General features: G+C 39.2%; 1 protein-coding gene across 1 annotated transcript in view; it reads right to left on the bottom strand.

The window, feature by feature from the left end:
• The window catches only part of pcsk2 (proprotein convertase subtilisin/kexin type 2), a 45,514-nt gene that overhangs the window by 22,292 nt on the left and 9,207 nt on the right, over window positions 1-14,015 (bottom strand). The window contains exons 3-6 of the mRNA XM_065249689.2: window positions 9,906-10,019; window positions 9,409-9,517; window positions 7,880-7,917; window positions 1,384-1,460 (exon numbers count right to left, since the gene is read on the bottom strand). Of these exons, the coding sequence (XP_065105761.1) occupies window positions 1,384-1,460; window positions 7,880-7,917; window positions 9,409-9,517; window positions 9,906-10,019 (338 nt within the window). The remainder of the gene's footprint in view (window positions 1-1,383; window positions 1,461-7,879; window positions 7,918-9,408; window positions 9,518-9,905; window positions 10,020-14,015) is intronic.

The raw sequence follows: 14,015 nt of genomic DNA, 5'->3' as shown, positions 1-14,015 counted from the left end.
GCTGGTGCTGATGCTGGTTTAGCTGGTGTTCACTAACAAACCAGCACCAAAACACAACATATGCTGGTCTTGCTGGTATGCTGTTTTTTTCAGCAGGGTTGTATGTCTTAAAATAAATAAATCTTAATTTTCTAATGTATTTTAACTGAAATGTGAGAACCGCGATGACGTATGCGGTCGAGCAACGCGACTTCCGGAGAACGCACCAGAAAGCATGTTCGGGACGTGTCCGGCGGAACTGGCACGAATGGCCAAGTGAACACCAGCTAAACCAGCACCAAACCAGCATTATCACCAGCTAAACCAGCACCAAACCAGCATTAGCACCAGCTAAACCAGCACCAAACCAGCATTAGCACCAGCTAAACCAGCACCAAACCAGCATTAGCACCAGCTAAACCAGCACCAAACCAGCATTAGCACCAGCTAAACCAGCACCAAACCAGCATTAGCACAAGCTAAACCAGCACCAAACCAGCATTAGCACCAGCTAAACCAGCACCAAACCAGCATTAGCACCAGCTAAACCAGCACCAAACCAGCATTAGCACCAGCTAAACCAGCACCAAACCAGCATTAGCACCAGCTAAACCAGCACCAAACCAGCATTAGCACAAGCTAAACCAGCACCAAACCAGCATTAGCACCAGCTAAACCAGCACAAAACTAGCATTAGCACCAGCATCCCATGCTGGTCATACCAGCAAGACCAGCATATGTTGTGTTTTGGTGCTGGTATGCTGGTGACCACCAGCTAAACCAGCATAGACCAGCATAATTCCCATGCTGGTCCATGCTGGTTATTTTCAGCAGGGATGTATTTTCTCCACTATGTTTTTTCAAGATGTAAACATTGACTTAATAATTGACTTGATAACAAGCTATTTACATGTGCAAATGTTGTTCGAGGTAAAACCCCATAGCCCAACGTTGTGTACAAATGTTTTTTAGTTAGAAATGAAAAAGGTTTTTAAAGTATTTGTAATGTCTTGCACTTTTTTGTAATCTGTACAAATTGGAGATATGTTCTTAGTTACAGGACTATATTGGTGTTTTAATCATACTTACAATATTAGAAATTAATGATTAGCCAACAGCCTAATAACAAAACCGATATTATGTACACATTGTGCTGCTCTTATCTCAAAATTAGGTCACATGTCCCTTCTCATTTTAACAATCCATGATTTCTGAAATGTGTAAAACGATGTATTTTCTGTGTTTTGATGGCTAAATGACCAGCTTCCCAGTACAAAACAATAGTTTTAAAGTGGACGTCCATCCCTCACAGGCTTGTTTTGGAATCAACATTGTGGCAGGTTGAATAAGACGTATTGCACAATCCTAACACATAGCATCTCAAAGAAACACAATCCTCCTTACCTGTTAAACCAGTCATCTGTGTACCGGGGATAAGGGTACGGGTCATTGCTACTAAAGTCAAAGCTGGCTTCAGCATTCTGAAACAAAACAAACAAAAAAATGTCATCATGCCTAACAAACACGACAAGAGCCAATTATGTCAAAATAAACAATAAGCTGCATTTCAGTAATTATTCATGAATTATTTAGAGCTCATCTCTAGATTTCTCATTGTGTGAATCCCTCTGTGTGTTTTATTAATGAAATATCTATGAGCTCTAAGCACCAAAATAACACCTAAATTCTGTCAAAACTTTATTGTGGTCGATCACGGTTCAAATAGTTTTATATCGCAGTAACTACATCATAACTTTTTACAGTTTTGTCTTAATTTTCTCTGTGAATCTGGAACCCAAAGATAACATAATTGAAAAATAAAATAAACAGTATAGCATCAACAAAGAGTGGCACATCTGTCATGTTCACATTAATTCAGCCAGAGCAATAAACACATTTTTCTCTTCAGGATAAAACCAGCAAAGACAGGCGTAACCCTCTAGACACCTGCAGAAAATGCCTTAGATTCCTGTTCTCGCCTTGCCTATCAACTGTTGGTCACTTTTTCACTCTGGTCTACCAGCTTTTCACGCCGCTATCCTGTCCACCATACACTCTTTCATAATATGGTACATTCATTACCCAGAGAGACCAGAACGTGGCCTTCATTAGACTGAAGCTGAAAAGATGGCTCACTGGAGAAGTCGAAGGCTTTGGTTGATGAGAATGAGTCAGTTAAGAGACAAAGAGAAGCCTCTTATTCCTGGCCATGACATGTTTGGATCTGGTAACTGGGAGGATGGAATGACATGGGGGAGGTTTGTATACTTGTCTAAAGACCAATTGTACAAACCGGACCCGTTCAAATCATTGCATAATTGCAGTCACACTGCCATTAATAGAGCCATCTATTCATAATATAGTAATGGGAGAGTGAAATAGCAATGTGAATTATCCGTGCAGTTTTTGTGATATAAAGCACAAGATATGTCATGACTATTAGGAAAATATTTCATACTTTTTAGTGCAGTGGTTCTCAATTTGGACAGCAAAGTTAATAGGGTTATAAGGTACAGGAAAGAGCTTAGCATATCTTTTGTTGGTGATTTGAAAGCCAATATAAAGTGTTGAATATTGTCAAAACAAAACAAAGGAATCGCATGGTAACGAGGATAAATATGATTTGTGCTAGCAACAAATGCTTTGTGTGGTGAATTAATAACAATGCATAATTTAATTGTTAGATGTTATGCCAAACTCTTGTATGATAAACTATTTTGTTTTGCACTGTGTTAGGTTAATGATTTATGTTAACTGTAAAATCTTAACCAATAAATCTGCAGGCATTAGCTTTGGTTGAACTGTTCCTTAAAAAAAAATATCACATTATCACTTTGCAACAACTTATGCTGAGTTCAGATTGCACGATTTTAGCCCTGATTTTGACTCGCCGACAGGTTTTGAGAAATCGCAGACAAATCGATGCTCATGCACATGAGTGACAATCACACACTGTGAATTATCAAAAACTCGATCTGAGAGAATTGCTGACGAGTCGCCGACACCCGTGAGATATTTGGCATGCTAAATATGTGGACCGGTCGGCGATTCAAAATCATGCAGTATGAAATGTGTTCTGACTGAAAATAACATCGGCGATGACTTTCAACCAATAAGAGAGCAACATACAGGGCAGCTGGAAGTTCAGGGAGGAGTTATGAAGTTGCAGCCCATAATATCAGCAAGCACGGATTTGGTTAAGAAAGGGGCATCTTTTCTTTTATCTTTGCTACAAATGAGCGCACATGCAGTTTGTATTGCAAGCGTCTTGCGGGCTACCATTTTTAATAATAATAATCAGCAGTGTCACGTGAGAACTCCGGTCTCGTACGCGCGACCTCGCGTTGTTTCCTTGTCACTTAGCTGTGAGACGTAGTGTGCGAACCAAGACAAAGTTGTTGGCGATTTTTCCTACTGTAAAGTCATCCCGTGTGAAAACCCCTGTCGCCGGTCCGTTGTGCAGTGTGAAAACAGCATTGACTGAACGCTACCCCAGATAGCCACACAGTATGAAAAGATCTGTGACCCGACTACTTTGAAAATCGTGCAGTCTGAACTCGGCATTAAATGCATGATATGGTGCTAGACATTTTGCCAACTTCAACCACACCCCTCTCTCTCAAAAATAACAAACAAACTGTTTAAGATGGATACTCCAGCTGTGCACTTAATTTGCCTCAATCAAGAGGAATCATGGCTTGAAAACCATACGAGCAATTTTTTTGGTGCTGGTATGCCTAAAGCACTATATGGGTCACTGCCTCTGTGTGTACTACCGGTTCTCAATGAGAGAACTGCCTGGAGACAGTTCTTGAAGAAGGTTTGTTAAGTATGGAAAGTGGGACATTTTCCCCCTCACAGTCTGTGAGATAGAGGAGGACCATATGATGATATCAATGCCCACCAAGGAACCTCCAGTCGGAGAGACAGAGCCACCCACAATTTCCATCCCAGACCCTGAGCTGACCATTTTAATCCTGAGGCTGGAGACAGGCATTGGGTCCCTCCATGGCTCCTTTGTCCCCACTGGTGCTCGCTCACCCAGCTCACTGACTCCTTCATCTCCCCTGGTTCTGCCTAGCACCTTTGTTGGTGCCTGCCAGCTCCCTGGCTATGCCCAGGCTGCTGATATCCACTAGCTCTTCAGCTCCGCCTCAGGTTCTATCACCACCTGTTCACATCTGATTCCACGCCAATCATGCCACCTCCCCACGAGCTGTACCGATAGACGACAACGATTGTGTTTATGATCATAGTTGGCTTGTTTGTCTATAAATGTTTTAAATTATTATTCTCATCATAGTTTCACATTAACATTCTTTCATAACCAACATCAACAACAATGCAACACACAATGCCACACTGTTTCTACAGCAGATGTCTGGGCTTCCTGCTGCACCTCAGCCCTGCACCCCTTTCAGTTCCACCGGACTCCTTCTTCCATACAGCTCTGACTTGGTCCTCACTCTCTTTGACTCCACCCTGTTTGCTGAGCCCTGGTCCGCCAAACCTACGTGGCCATGACATGGTGCTTGGGAACCTTGACGAATGCTGCAGTGGGGTTGACCAACTTAAAGCTCTGCTTGGACTCTCAGCCGCCCCTGTGCTAGCTGCTAGGTGTTATATTGTCTTAGAGGTATCCTCTAAACTTTCAGCCACCTTGACCATAGTGGCATCTTCCCTTTTGTCTGCCTCCTCTATCACTTTATCAGCATGGTAACTGAATATAACTGAGGACAGCACTTGTACGTTGAAAAATAAACATGCAGCTGAACGTTTGGCTGTAGACCGCACAAGCAATGAATTAAATCCAGTCCCTTGTCAAAAGATTTTATTCACTCCCCAACCCACATTAGTCGTTATTAGGGAAATTATCCTAAATCTGTTTTTAACCAGCTATAACTTTAACAACGATAGTTACGTTAAGAAACCAGGAAGCCGAGCTACAAGTCTCTCCAACAGAAACTGTAGCAGAGGAGGACATGGTCAATTAGTTTCAGCTGGGCTCAGTTGGAGATGTCAGACGAGTGCATCACCCGCATCCACCACTGCAGACAAACTGAGGTTATTTTTGGGTTGAAACTCATCTGTGTTCCACATTAAGGGCTTTCGCTGTTACCAAGCACAGCGGGTCCAAAACAACAACATCTATGTTCTTTGGCTAAAACCTAGTTTGATACTCTGATTTCAATTGGCCTTAATGATTCCAGTTCATTAATAATCCTTAGAATGTTTAAAGAATGATGATATATTTTTACTGATGATTCATATGATGGCTTACAAGCCCCAGTTTTTGGTTCCAAACCCTTTCAGAGAAGAAATTGTTCCCCCACTGAGAGACAGATTGGGAGGGTTTTCAAACAGGGCACTGAGATGTGTGTCAGCAATCTTTTAATTGCCAAGGTGCAGTAAAATCTCAGCGGAAAAGGAAACCCCAACCATTTAGTTGCAGAGGAAACACATTTGTGTCATCAATTTGAAAACATAGGCTGTTTTTGCAAACATTCAGAATAGGAAATATTCCGACCAGGGCATGAAATTAACACCCGACCACGCGCCAAATGCGGGTGGATTTTGCAATTGGCGGGTAACACTGTCAATCTACCAGCCACATTGGCGGGTAGCCAATGCGAATCAGTGATATGCGGGTCATTGTATAAACAACCCACTCCCGACCGACATTTCGCGTCCGCAATTGTTCAAAATAGTTTTTAAACTCGACCGACTGACCGCGGCCTGAATATCATTAAAATATTTTTGAATGACTCGTAACAGGCGGCACCCGCTCATTTCTTATCAACCTGCGCATATTACTGATGCAAATTGAGTGATTCATTGAGAGGATGTGACTGCTGTTTCGCAACGCTCATGCGATTGGAAAGAAGATGAGGCACTTCTCTGACTACGTTTGGATGTGCGAGTAAGTATTAAACTGTTGGTGAGATGGGATGAGAATGCAATGCTGACATAGGCTACAGTATAATCACAGTTGCACAGATGTGTACAGTAGTGCTGCTGTGATGGATCAGAACTCTTGATGTGTAAACTTTAGAGAGAGTTGCGCTACTACGCCTTATACTGTAGTACATTAACATACATTTTGCGAATAGAGTAATGAAAAACAACGTACAGTATGTGCGGCGTTTATGTGCGCAGTTTGTGCCCCCTCCGTCTCTGTATGCGTGCGCGGGTTTAAGGGGACTCAATAGGGCACATCGGAGAGACGCGTTCCTTAAAGCAAGCGTACATAAAATCTTTTTGCTCTTGACAGGGCACATATAAACAAAATGATCTCAACAGTATTCTTTTTCTAATAAAACATTTCTTTATGTCTTAAGTGTATGTATTAGAGAGTCAAAAACCAGTCTGTGCTGGTCTTAAAGAGACAGTAACCTCTATTAACCTACTTAAGTCTGTGTCATTAATGTTAATCAAACAACATAAGACAAAGAGAAATTCACTTTTGTAGCTCTAAAATTTTTTTTACATTTAATTCATACAATAAAGACAGTGTTATCATTCACTATTCAGGCAAAAAAATAAACTGGCTGGTAAAAAGTCTCTGTGGCAGGTGGATTTCTAAATCCACCTGCCACAGTGGCTGGTGGTCAAAAAAGTTAACTTCAGGCCCTGATTCCGACACATTGGATTCGGTCCACTTTCTGTATGCTCTGGTTCATAAGATTAAAAAATTCAACACGTTCTCTTTGCACAGGGGAGCTTGCTGGTGACTGAGACAGACTAGAAACCCACATTAATCTTAAACATAGACTTGACCATTCTGCCACTGGCTGGGTTCTATGTGTGGGAGCTAATTCAAGACCTGTGAACATCTTCTATGTGCATATCAAGATCCAGCTATTTTTGTTGGAAATGCACATAAAATGATTTATATATATTTATATATATTATTATTATAGATCCCCTATCCACTAGACTGTGCTTTTACTCAACTGATAAAACACTAAAGCGTTCACTGATCCAAAACAGTAAAGGTAACACTTTATTTCAATAGTCCACTTTAGACATTTTACTAATTATAAGTAACTTTGCAACTACTTATCAACTACCAATCTTTAGAGAATTAGTAGCCTGTCTGCTTAATATCTACTAACACTTTATTGTGATGATATCTCAACAGACATTCACCTGACTAAGTATCTTTGCAGGTGCATGTCAACTTATTCCACTAACCCAAACCTCTTCCCTAACCCCAACCCGTACAGTCTACTAATACACTAATGTCAGTTAGTTGACGTATAGTTGCAAATTATTGAAAGTTAGTGGACATATAGTTGCAAAGTTATTTATGGTTAGTAGAATGTCTAAAGTGGACTATCGAAATAAAGTGTAACCTTGTTTGCAATCAAATGGTCTGTTCTTTTATTTGATATACTGTATGTTTATATATTTAAAGAAGAACATTTTCTAAAAAAGGCATTACATTTTGGTGAAAATCTTAAAAATTCTGGCGCTGGCTGGCAACTTTTAAACAAACGCTGACTGTGAAAGAGTTAGATATTTAAGAAGTTGAAAATTGCTTTATCTTACCCATATTTAATCAAACGTAAAAATATGTTTAATAATAACATGCGAGTGGGGTCATTTAAAGCAGCACTGACATTTTAAAACCCCTGTGAAATGAATTTACAGATAAAATGAATAATTCCAGTGAGATGCCTTTCTAAAATTGCTGATATTACCTTTCTTCACATTTACTTAATGACTCATTTCTACCATCACATTCAGTATAGGAAACAGTGCTGTAACACTGTTTAACATGAGCACTGTGTTCATCATTTCATTCATTCATTCATCTAGATTCTAGACCCTTTTATCATAACAAAATCCAACATGAAAGTGTAAAATGACAACAAACAAAACAAAAGGAAAAACTTACGTAATTCAAGGCGAGGTCTGGGTGTAGATAATCAATACCTGTAAGGTGATTCAGAATTAGTTACCCATATTTGAACATCCACTCACCTAAAGGATTATTAGGAACACCATACTAATACTGTGTTTGACCCCCTTTCGCCTTCAGAACTGCCTTAATTCTGCGTAGCATTGATTCAACAAGGTGCTGAAAGCATTCTTTACAAATGTTGGCCCATATTGATAGGATAGCATCTTGCAGTTGATGGAGATTTGTGGGATGCAAATCCAGGGCACGAAGCTCCCGTTCCACCACATCCCAAAGATGCTCTATTGGGTTGAGATCTGGTGACTGTGGGGGCCATTTTAGTGAACTCACTTCAAGAAACCAATTTGAAATGATTTGAGCTTTGTGACATGGTGCATTTTCCTGCTGGAAGTAGCCATCAGAGGATGGGTACATGGTGGTCATAAAGGGATGGACATGGTCAGAAACAATGCTCAGGTAGGCCGTAGCATTTAAACGATGCCCAATTGGCACTAAGGGGCCTAAAGTGTGCCAACAAAACATCCCCCATACCATTACACAACCACCACCACCCTGCACATTGGTAACAAGGCATGATGGATCCATGTTCTCATTCTGTTCATGCCAAATTCTCTACCATCTGAATGTCTCAACAGAAATCGAGACTCATCAGACCAGGCAACTTTTTTCCAGTCTTCAACTGTCCAATTTTGGTGAGCTCATACAAACAGTAGCCTCTTTTTCCTATTTGTAGTGGAGATGAGTGGTACCCTGCGGGGTCTTCTGCTGTTGTAGCCCATCCGCCTCAAGGTTGTGTGTGTTGTGGCTTCACAAATGCTTTGCTGCATACCTTGGTTGTAACGAGTGGTTATTCAGTCAAAGTTGCTCTTTTATCAGCTTGAATCAGTCGGCCCATTCTCCTCTGACCTCTAGCATCAACAAGGCATTTTCACCCACAGGACTGCAGCATCCTGGATGTTTTTGACTTTTCACACCATTCTTTGTAAACCCTAGAAATGGTTGTGCGTGAAAATCCCAGTAACTGAGCAGATGGTGAAATACTCAGACCGACCCATCCGGAACCAACAACCATGCCATGCTCAAAATTGCTTAAATCACCTTTCTTTCCCATTCTGACATTCAGTTTGGAGTTCAGGAGATTGTCTTGACCAGAACCACACCCCTAAATGCATTGAATCAACTGCCATGTGATTGGTTGATTAGATAATTGCATTAATGAGAAATTGAACAGGTGTTCCTAATAACCCTTTAGGTGAGTGTATATTCACATTATCAAGATTACAGGGTAATTTCTATGCCAGTAAGATATTTTACCCATCAGCTGCCATTGGTCAGACAAACAGCTAGACCCACCCCTAACTCATTCTCAAACATAATGATTCAATGATCTAATACTACAATTTTAACACTTTTGAAAATCAACCTAGGAATAACTTTATAAAGTGTTTTAATGTCCAACATAAAATGAAAAATAATCGATCACCACAGTATAAGTGATCACGCACCATCGTCCATGATGGCAATGGTGACCCCTTGGCCGGTATAGCCCATGCTCCAGGCCTCTGCCACATTAAGGTCCAGCCCTGGGGTTCCATCCGCCTGGCCTGTGTTTATCTAATTCAGCAAAACAAACACATCACATGAGCCGACCAACTGACGCTCACCAGGACTTCATCAGATATTACAATGGAGGTAGCGAGGTAGAGAAAATAAATGTCACACATACAGTATTACACCTCACTGAAACCCTGCTGTGAGGTGTTTAAAACTGACAAACTAAATTAATGAACAATATTCTTTTGTAAAGCAGACCAGTACGCTGTCATGAGAAGCATGAGAAAAATAAAAAAACTGGATTTTTTTATTAATTAATAAATGCTTGACGATATCAAAACATTTGAATGAAGGGCCATCAGCAATCCAGATGAATTTAGTAGACACAATCAGAATGATAAAGGTCAACCAAAATGAAGACATGATGAACAGTAATTACAGTACTCACAAGATACCACTGTTTGGTGAAAAGTGGGTCGCTCATATTAACATCCATGTTGCTGATGTCTCTGTAGCCTCTCTTTTGACGGCCAAAATTCTCCTGGGGAAACACATTTTTCACCTGAAAAACAAAGCAAATGCAACTTTCATTGGATTTCCACAAATCAACCTTTCAGTCTTCTTCGCTTAATAAAGGGGCCCTACACTCTCAGAAATAAAGGTACAGAAGCTGTCACTGGGACTGTCCCCCTTGTACTATTTAGGTACAGATATGTACCAGTGAGGTACTGGTAAGTATCTGTGAATTACCAATGTGTACCTTTTTAAAAAGGTACCGTCCCAGTGACAGATTTTGTACATTTACATTTAGGCATTTAGTAGACGCTTTTATCCAAAACGACTTACAGATTTGGAAACAATAAAGCAACCTTTATTTTTTTAAAGTGCAATTTGCCTTTTTACAAACATTTGATTTATTGGGTCTACTACTGTAAAATACATTTCTGTGACTTATGGGCAGTTTCCCGAACAGGGTTTAGATTAATCCAGTACTAGGCCTTAGTTATATTAGGACATGTAATATCTGTCTTTGGAGTAAACTTTAAGCTTTGTAACTTTAATTTTTAATATGAATGAACAGCATGTTATTTATTTTAATAATCATTAAGGTTTAAAATATAACCAAAAAATGTGTATTTACCTTATAATTAACGTATATTTTTATATATTTAAGAAATACGTTTTTTTAAGATTTGTATACCTTGGTGGGAAACAGGGACGTGCACAGGAATTTTTAGGGGCAGTTGCTCTGACCTAAATAAAGGGCACCCCCCCAAACATTTTTTTTAACTCACGGCCTATATGAAGGACTGAGGATAACAGGGTCTTTATTAAAATCAGCAAACATGTTTGCCTAATGCCTAGCAAAAAATTGTAGCCTAGGCTGCTTGTCTGCTAGCTAGCTGCTATCTGTCTGATTATTTAGGCTTAAACGTGACAAACTCTGCCTAGATTCATAAAGATTTTAACAGAGGTGGAAAGAGTAGCCAAAAACTTTACTCAAGTTAAAGTACAAGTAACTAAATAAATAATACTGAAGTAGTGAGTTACTAGTTACTCATGAAAAAATAAATCTAGATATACACGCACAAACACACACACACACACACACACACACACAATACAGTGCCCTCCATAAGTATCAGAACTGTAAAGACAAGATTTTTTGTTTGCTGTGGAGACCAGAAATTGGTAAGATAAATATCAGTATGTCAGAAGTTTAGAATTGTATTAACCTTTGTTAATGTTTCAACACATACATGCTTTAACAACAAAGAACAATAGCATTTAATGCTGATTTATGTGTGTTGTACACAAATGCACATAAGTGAATCAAACTGATCCTACACATTTTATGATTTTCATGTGTAAACAATCAGGACACAGCTCAGTGACCATTAAAAAAAATAATGTGACAGATTCTGTACTCATCTTTTAATGTTTAGACATTTCTTGCAACATGATCTCACAAAGTTCCGTGGGATAGTCACGGAATTTTTTGCTCATTTTTCCGTGGCATTCTCACGGATCTCCGCATATTTCCGTGGCCCTGCCACGGACTTTCTTTTCCGTGGCATTCTCACGGATTGGTTACTCAACTGCTTTTTCCTATTTTCAAACCATTGTCGCTTCGGTTTAGGGTTAGATTTGGTGTTTGCGTTAGTTTGTCACTTTAAGTATTGGTTTATACTATTTTTTCTGATGTATTCTTTTATATTTTCTAAACTTTAATCAATTGTTGCCTGGTGTTGGGGTTAGAGTTGGGTTTGGGTAGGGATGTCATTTTATGTAAATCTAACCCTAAACCGAAGCGACAATGGTAAGAAAATAGGACAAAACAGTTGAGTTACCAATCCGTGAGAATGCCACGGAAAAGAAAGTCCGTGGCAGGGCCACGGAAATATGAGGAGATCCGTGAGAATGCCACGGAAAAATTAGCAAAAAATTCCGTGACTATGCCACGGAAATTCGTGAGATCAGGTTGTTTCTTGACTTCAAACAGAAGAATACTTATGAAGGGCACTTCTATGTGTAAAACTGCAACATACACAAACAGTACAGAAAAAAGAATACAAACACAGAATAGACAAGCATTTCAAATTAACAAATTAACTCTAGTCTCAATGTTGATGTAGCTTATAGCTGAAATATCAGACAAGTAAACTGACAACAGTTTTGCATATGTATAAAGTTAGAAATCTCCTAAGATGGTCTGAGGACATTGACAGTTTACACTTACATAAAAATGATTTTAGACAAAACTCATGTTTTCTTAAGTTGTCATGTCACGTGTGTTTTGGGAGAATCACTTATATCATACAGTACAGACAATCATCAGACGTCAATCATCGATGGATTTTCTTCAATCTGTGCTACAATGCTTCTGGAGGTTGCACGCGTTTAACTGTGTCTGACGACGAACAGGTCGCGTGTATGTAATGGCGGGTACATGTGTGAAGTTTTGCTTTTAGTTAAAAGATTGGTAAATTCATTTCCACGTCACCTAACACTGGTTATATTCTGCGTGTTTCTACATAGGCTACGAGTAAAACAGCTTCGGACGATTCCGTTTTTGCAGCGATCTGAACAATTCATTCAAACTGATTCTCGAACCAATTTAAAACGTTTGGCCCATTCGCTTTGTAAAGAATCGACTCAAAAGACTCATTTATTTTCAACACTTTGTAAGGAAACGACTCAAACGAGTCATTAATTCGCGAATGCGCCAGAAACACAAGATAGCAATTTAAAAATAAAATACAAATTTCGTAATTAATTAAAATACAGTAACGAAGGAACGCTGCATAGTGTAAACAAAGTAAACGTACAATTAATTTTTTTCCACATCGGAAGGGCAACTTGAGTTGAGAAGGGCATATGGGCAGTTGCCCGGGCAACCTGAGCAACCCCCCTGTGCACGTCCCTGGTGGGAAATAATACATAAAACATTATAATGTCATTACACTGCCACCAAATAGTTATATTAGTGATGCACCTAAATGAAAATTCTGGGACGATAGCAAAAATGCATTGGATGCACTAAAAACCACTTAAAAAAGTCAAATAAAGTTGGTTTCCCCAGAGTACATATGTGACTAACTCAAAATACCATATAGATAATTTATTATAACATGTTAAAATTGCCACTTTGTAGGTGTCCTTCCAAATGGTTGAATAATCCAGATTAAGGGGTGCTATTATCCCCTTCTGGGTATGACCCAAATTTCAATGATCTATTACATGCTTGCAGAGAATGGTTTACCAAAACTAAGTTACTGGGTTGATAGAAGCACTGAGGACCCAATTATAGCACTTAAACATTGGATGAAAATAAAACAATACTAAATATTGCAACACTTTTTAAAACAAATTTAAATTTAGCTTTTTAATCTAAATAATGTAAAGTAACGAAAACTATAACACGCAAAACAGTATAAAGTAATGCAGAAAGGCAGCTGGCGGTAACACAATGCCAGCATCTAATTTCAGCCATCACAACACACTGGTGGCCAGCAATACTAGTCTTTCATCATGGACAAACAGCACAGCAGAGCACAATTTTACTGGTGTGAATAGTTTTATAGTGTTAAGTTACTCATGCTTGGATCATTGGCCCTTAAATCACCAAACTAATGAAGCTTTACAGCGTGACCTTTCACCTGAACATTAGTGGAAGCCCCCTGAAGCCCACCGCTACTAAAACATGATGTCAGGCATCCCTAACAGACAAAGGAAACTCAAATTAACCTCTCACATTTGCATGCGCTCTTGTTCTCAGCATAATGATGAAACAGATCAAAGTCGGTACACTGATTTTAAAAACACTTTGATGACGGCCCAAACCAGAACTCTAGACAACATTGATGCTTATTTATAAATGCTTTGATTTTGGTTGTAATACTACATGTAAAGTCAAACACATTATGAAACAATGATTTTAATGCTCAGAAGACACATACTTGATAATTATTTTCAAATGTGAATTGAGAGTTGCATAAAACATCTTCTATCCAAATACATAAAAACAGATGTTCTGCAAATGATAACATCTGGGTTT

This window comes from Paramisgurnus dabryanus, chromosome 20, assembly GCF_030506205.2.
Source record: "Paramisgurnus dabryanus chromosome 20, PD_genome_1.1, whole genome shotgun sequence".
NCBI classification, from domain to species: Eukaryota; Metazoa; Chordata; class Actinopteri; order Cypriniformes; family Cobitidae; genus Paramisgurnus; species Paramisgurnus dabryanus.
This window is presented reverse-complemented; position numbering and strand designations above follow the sequence as displayed.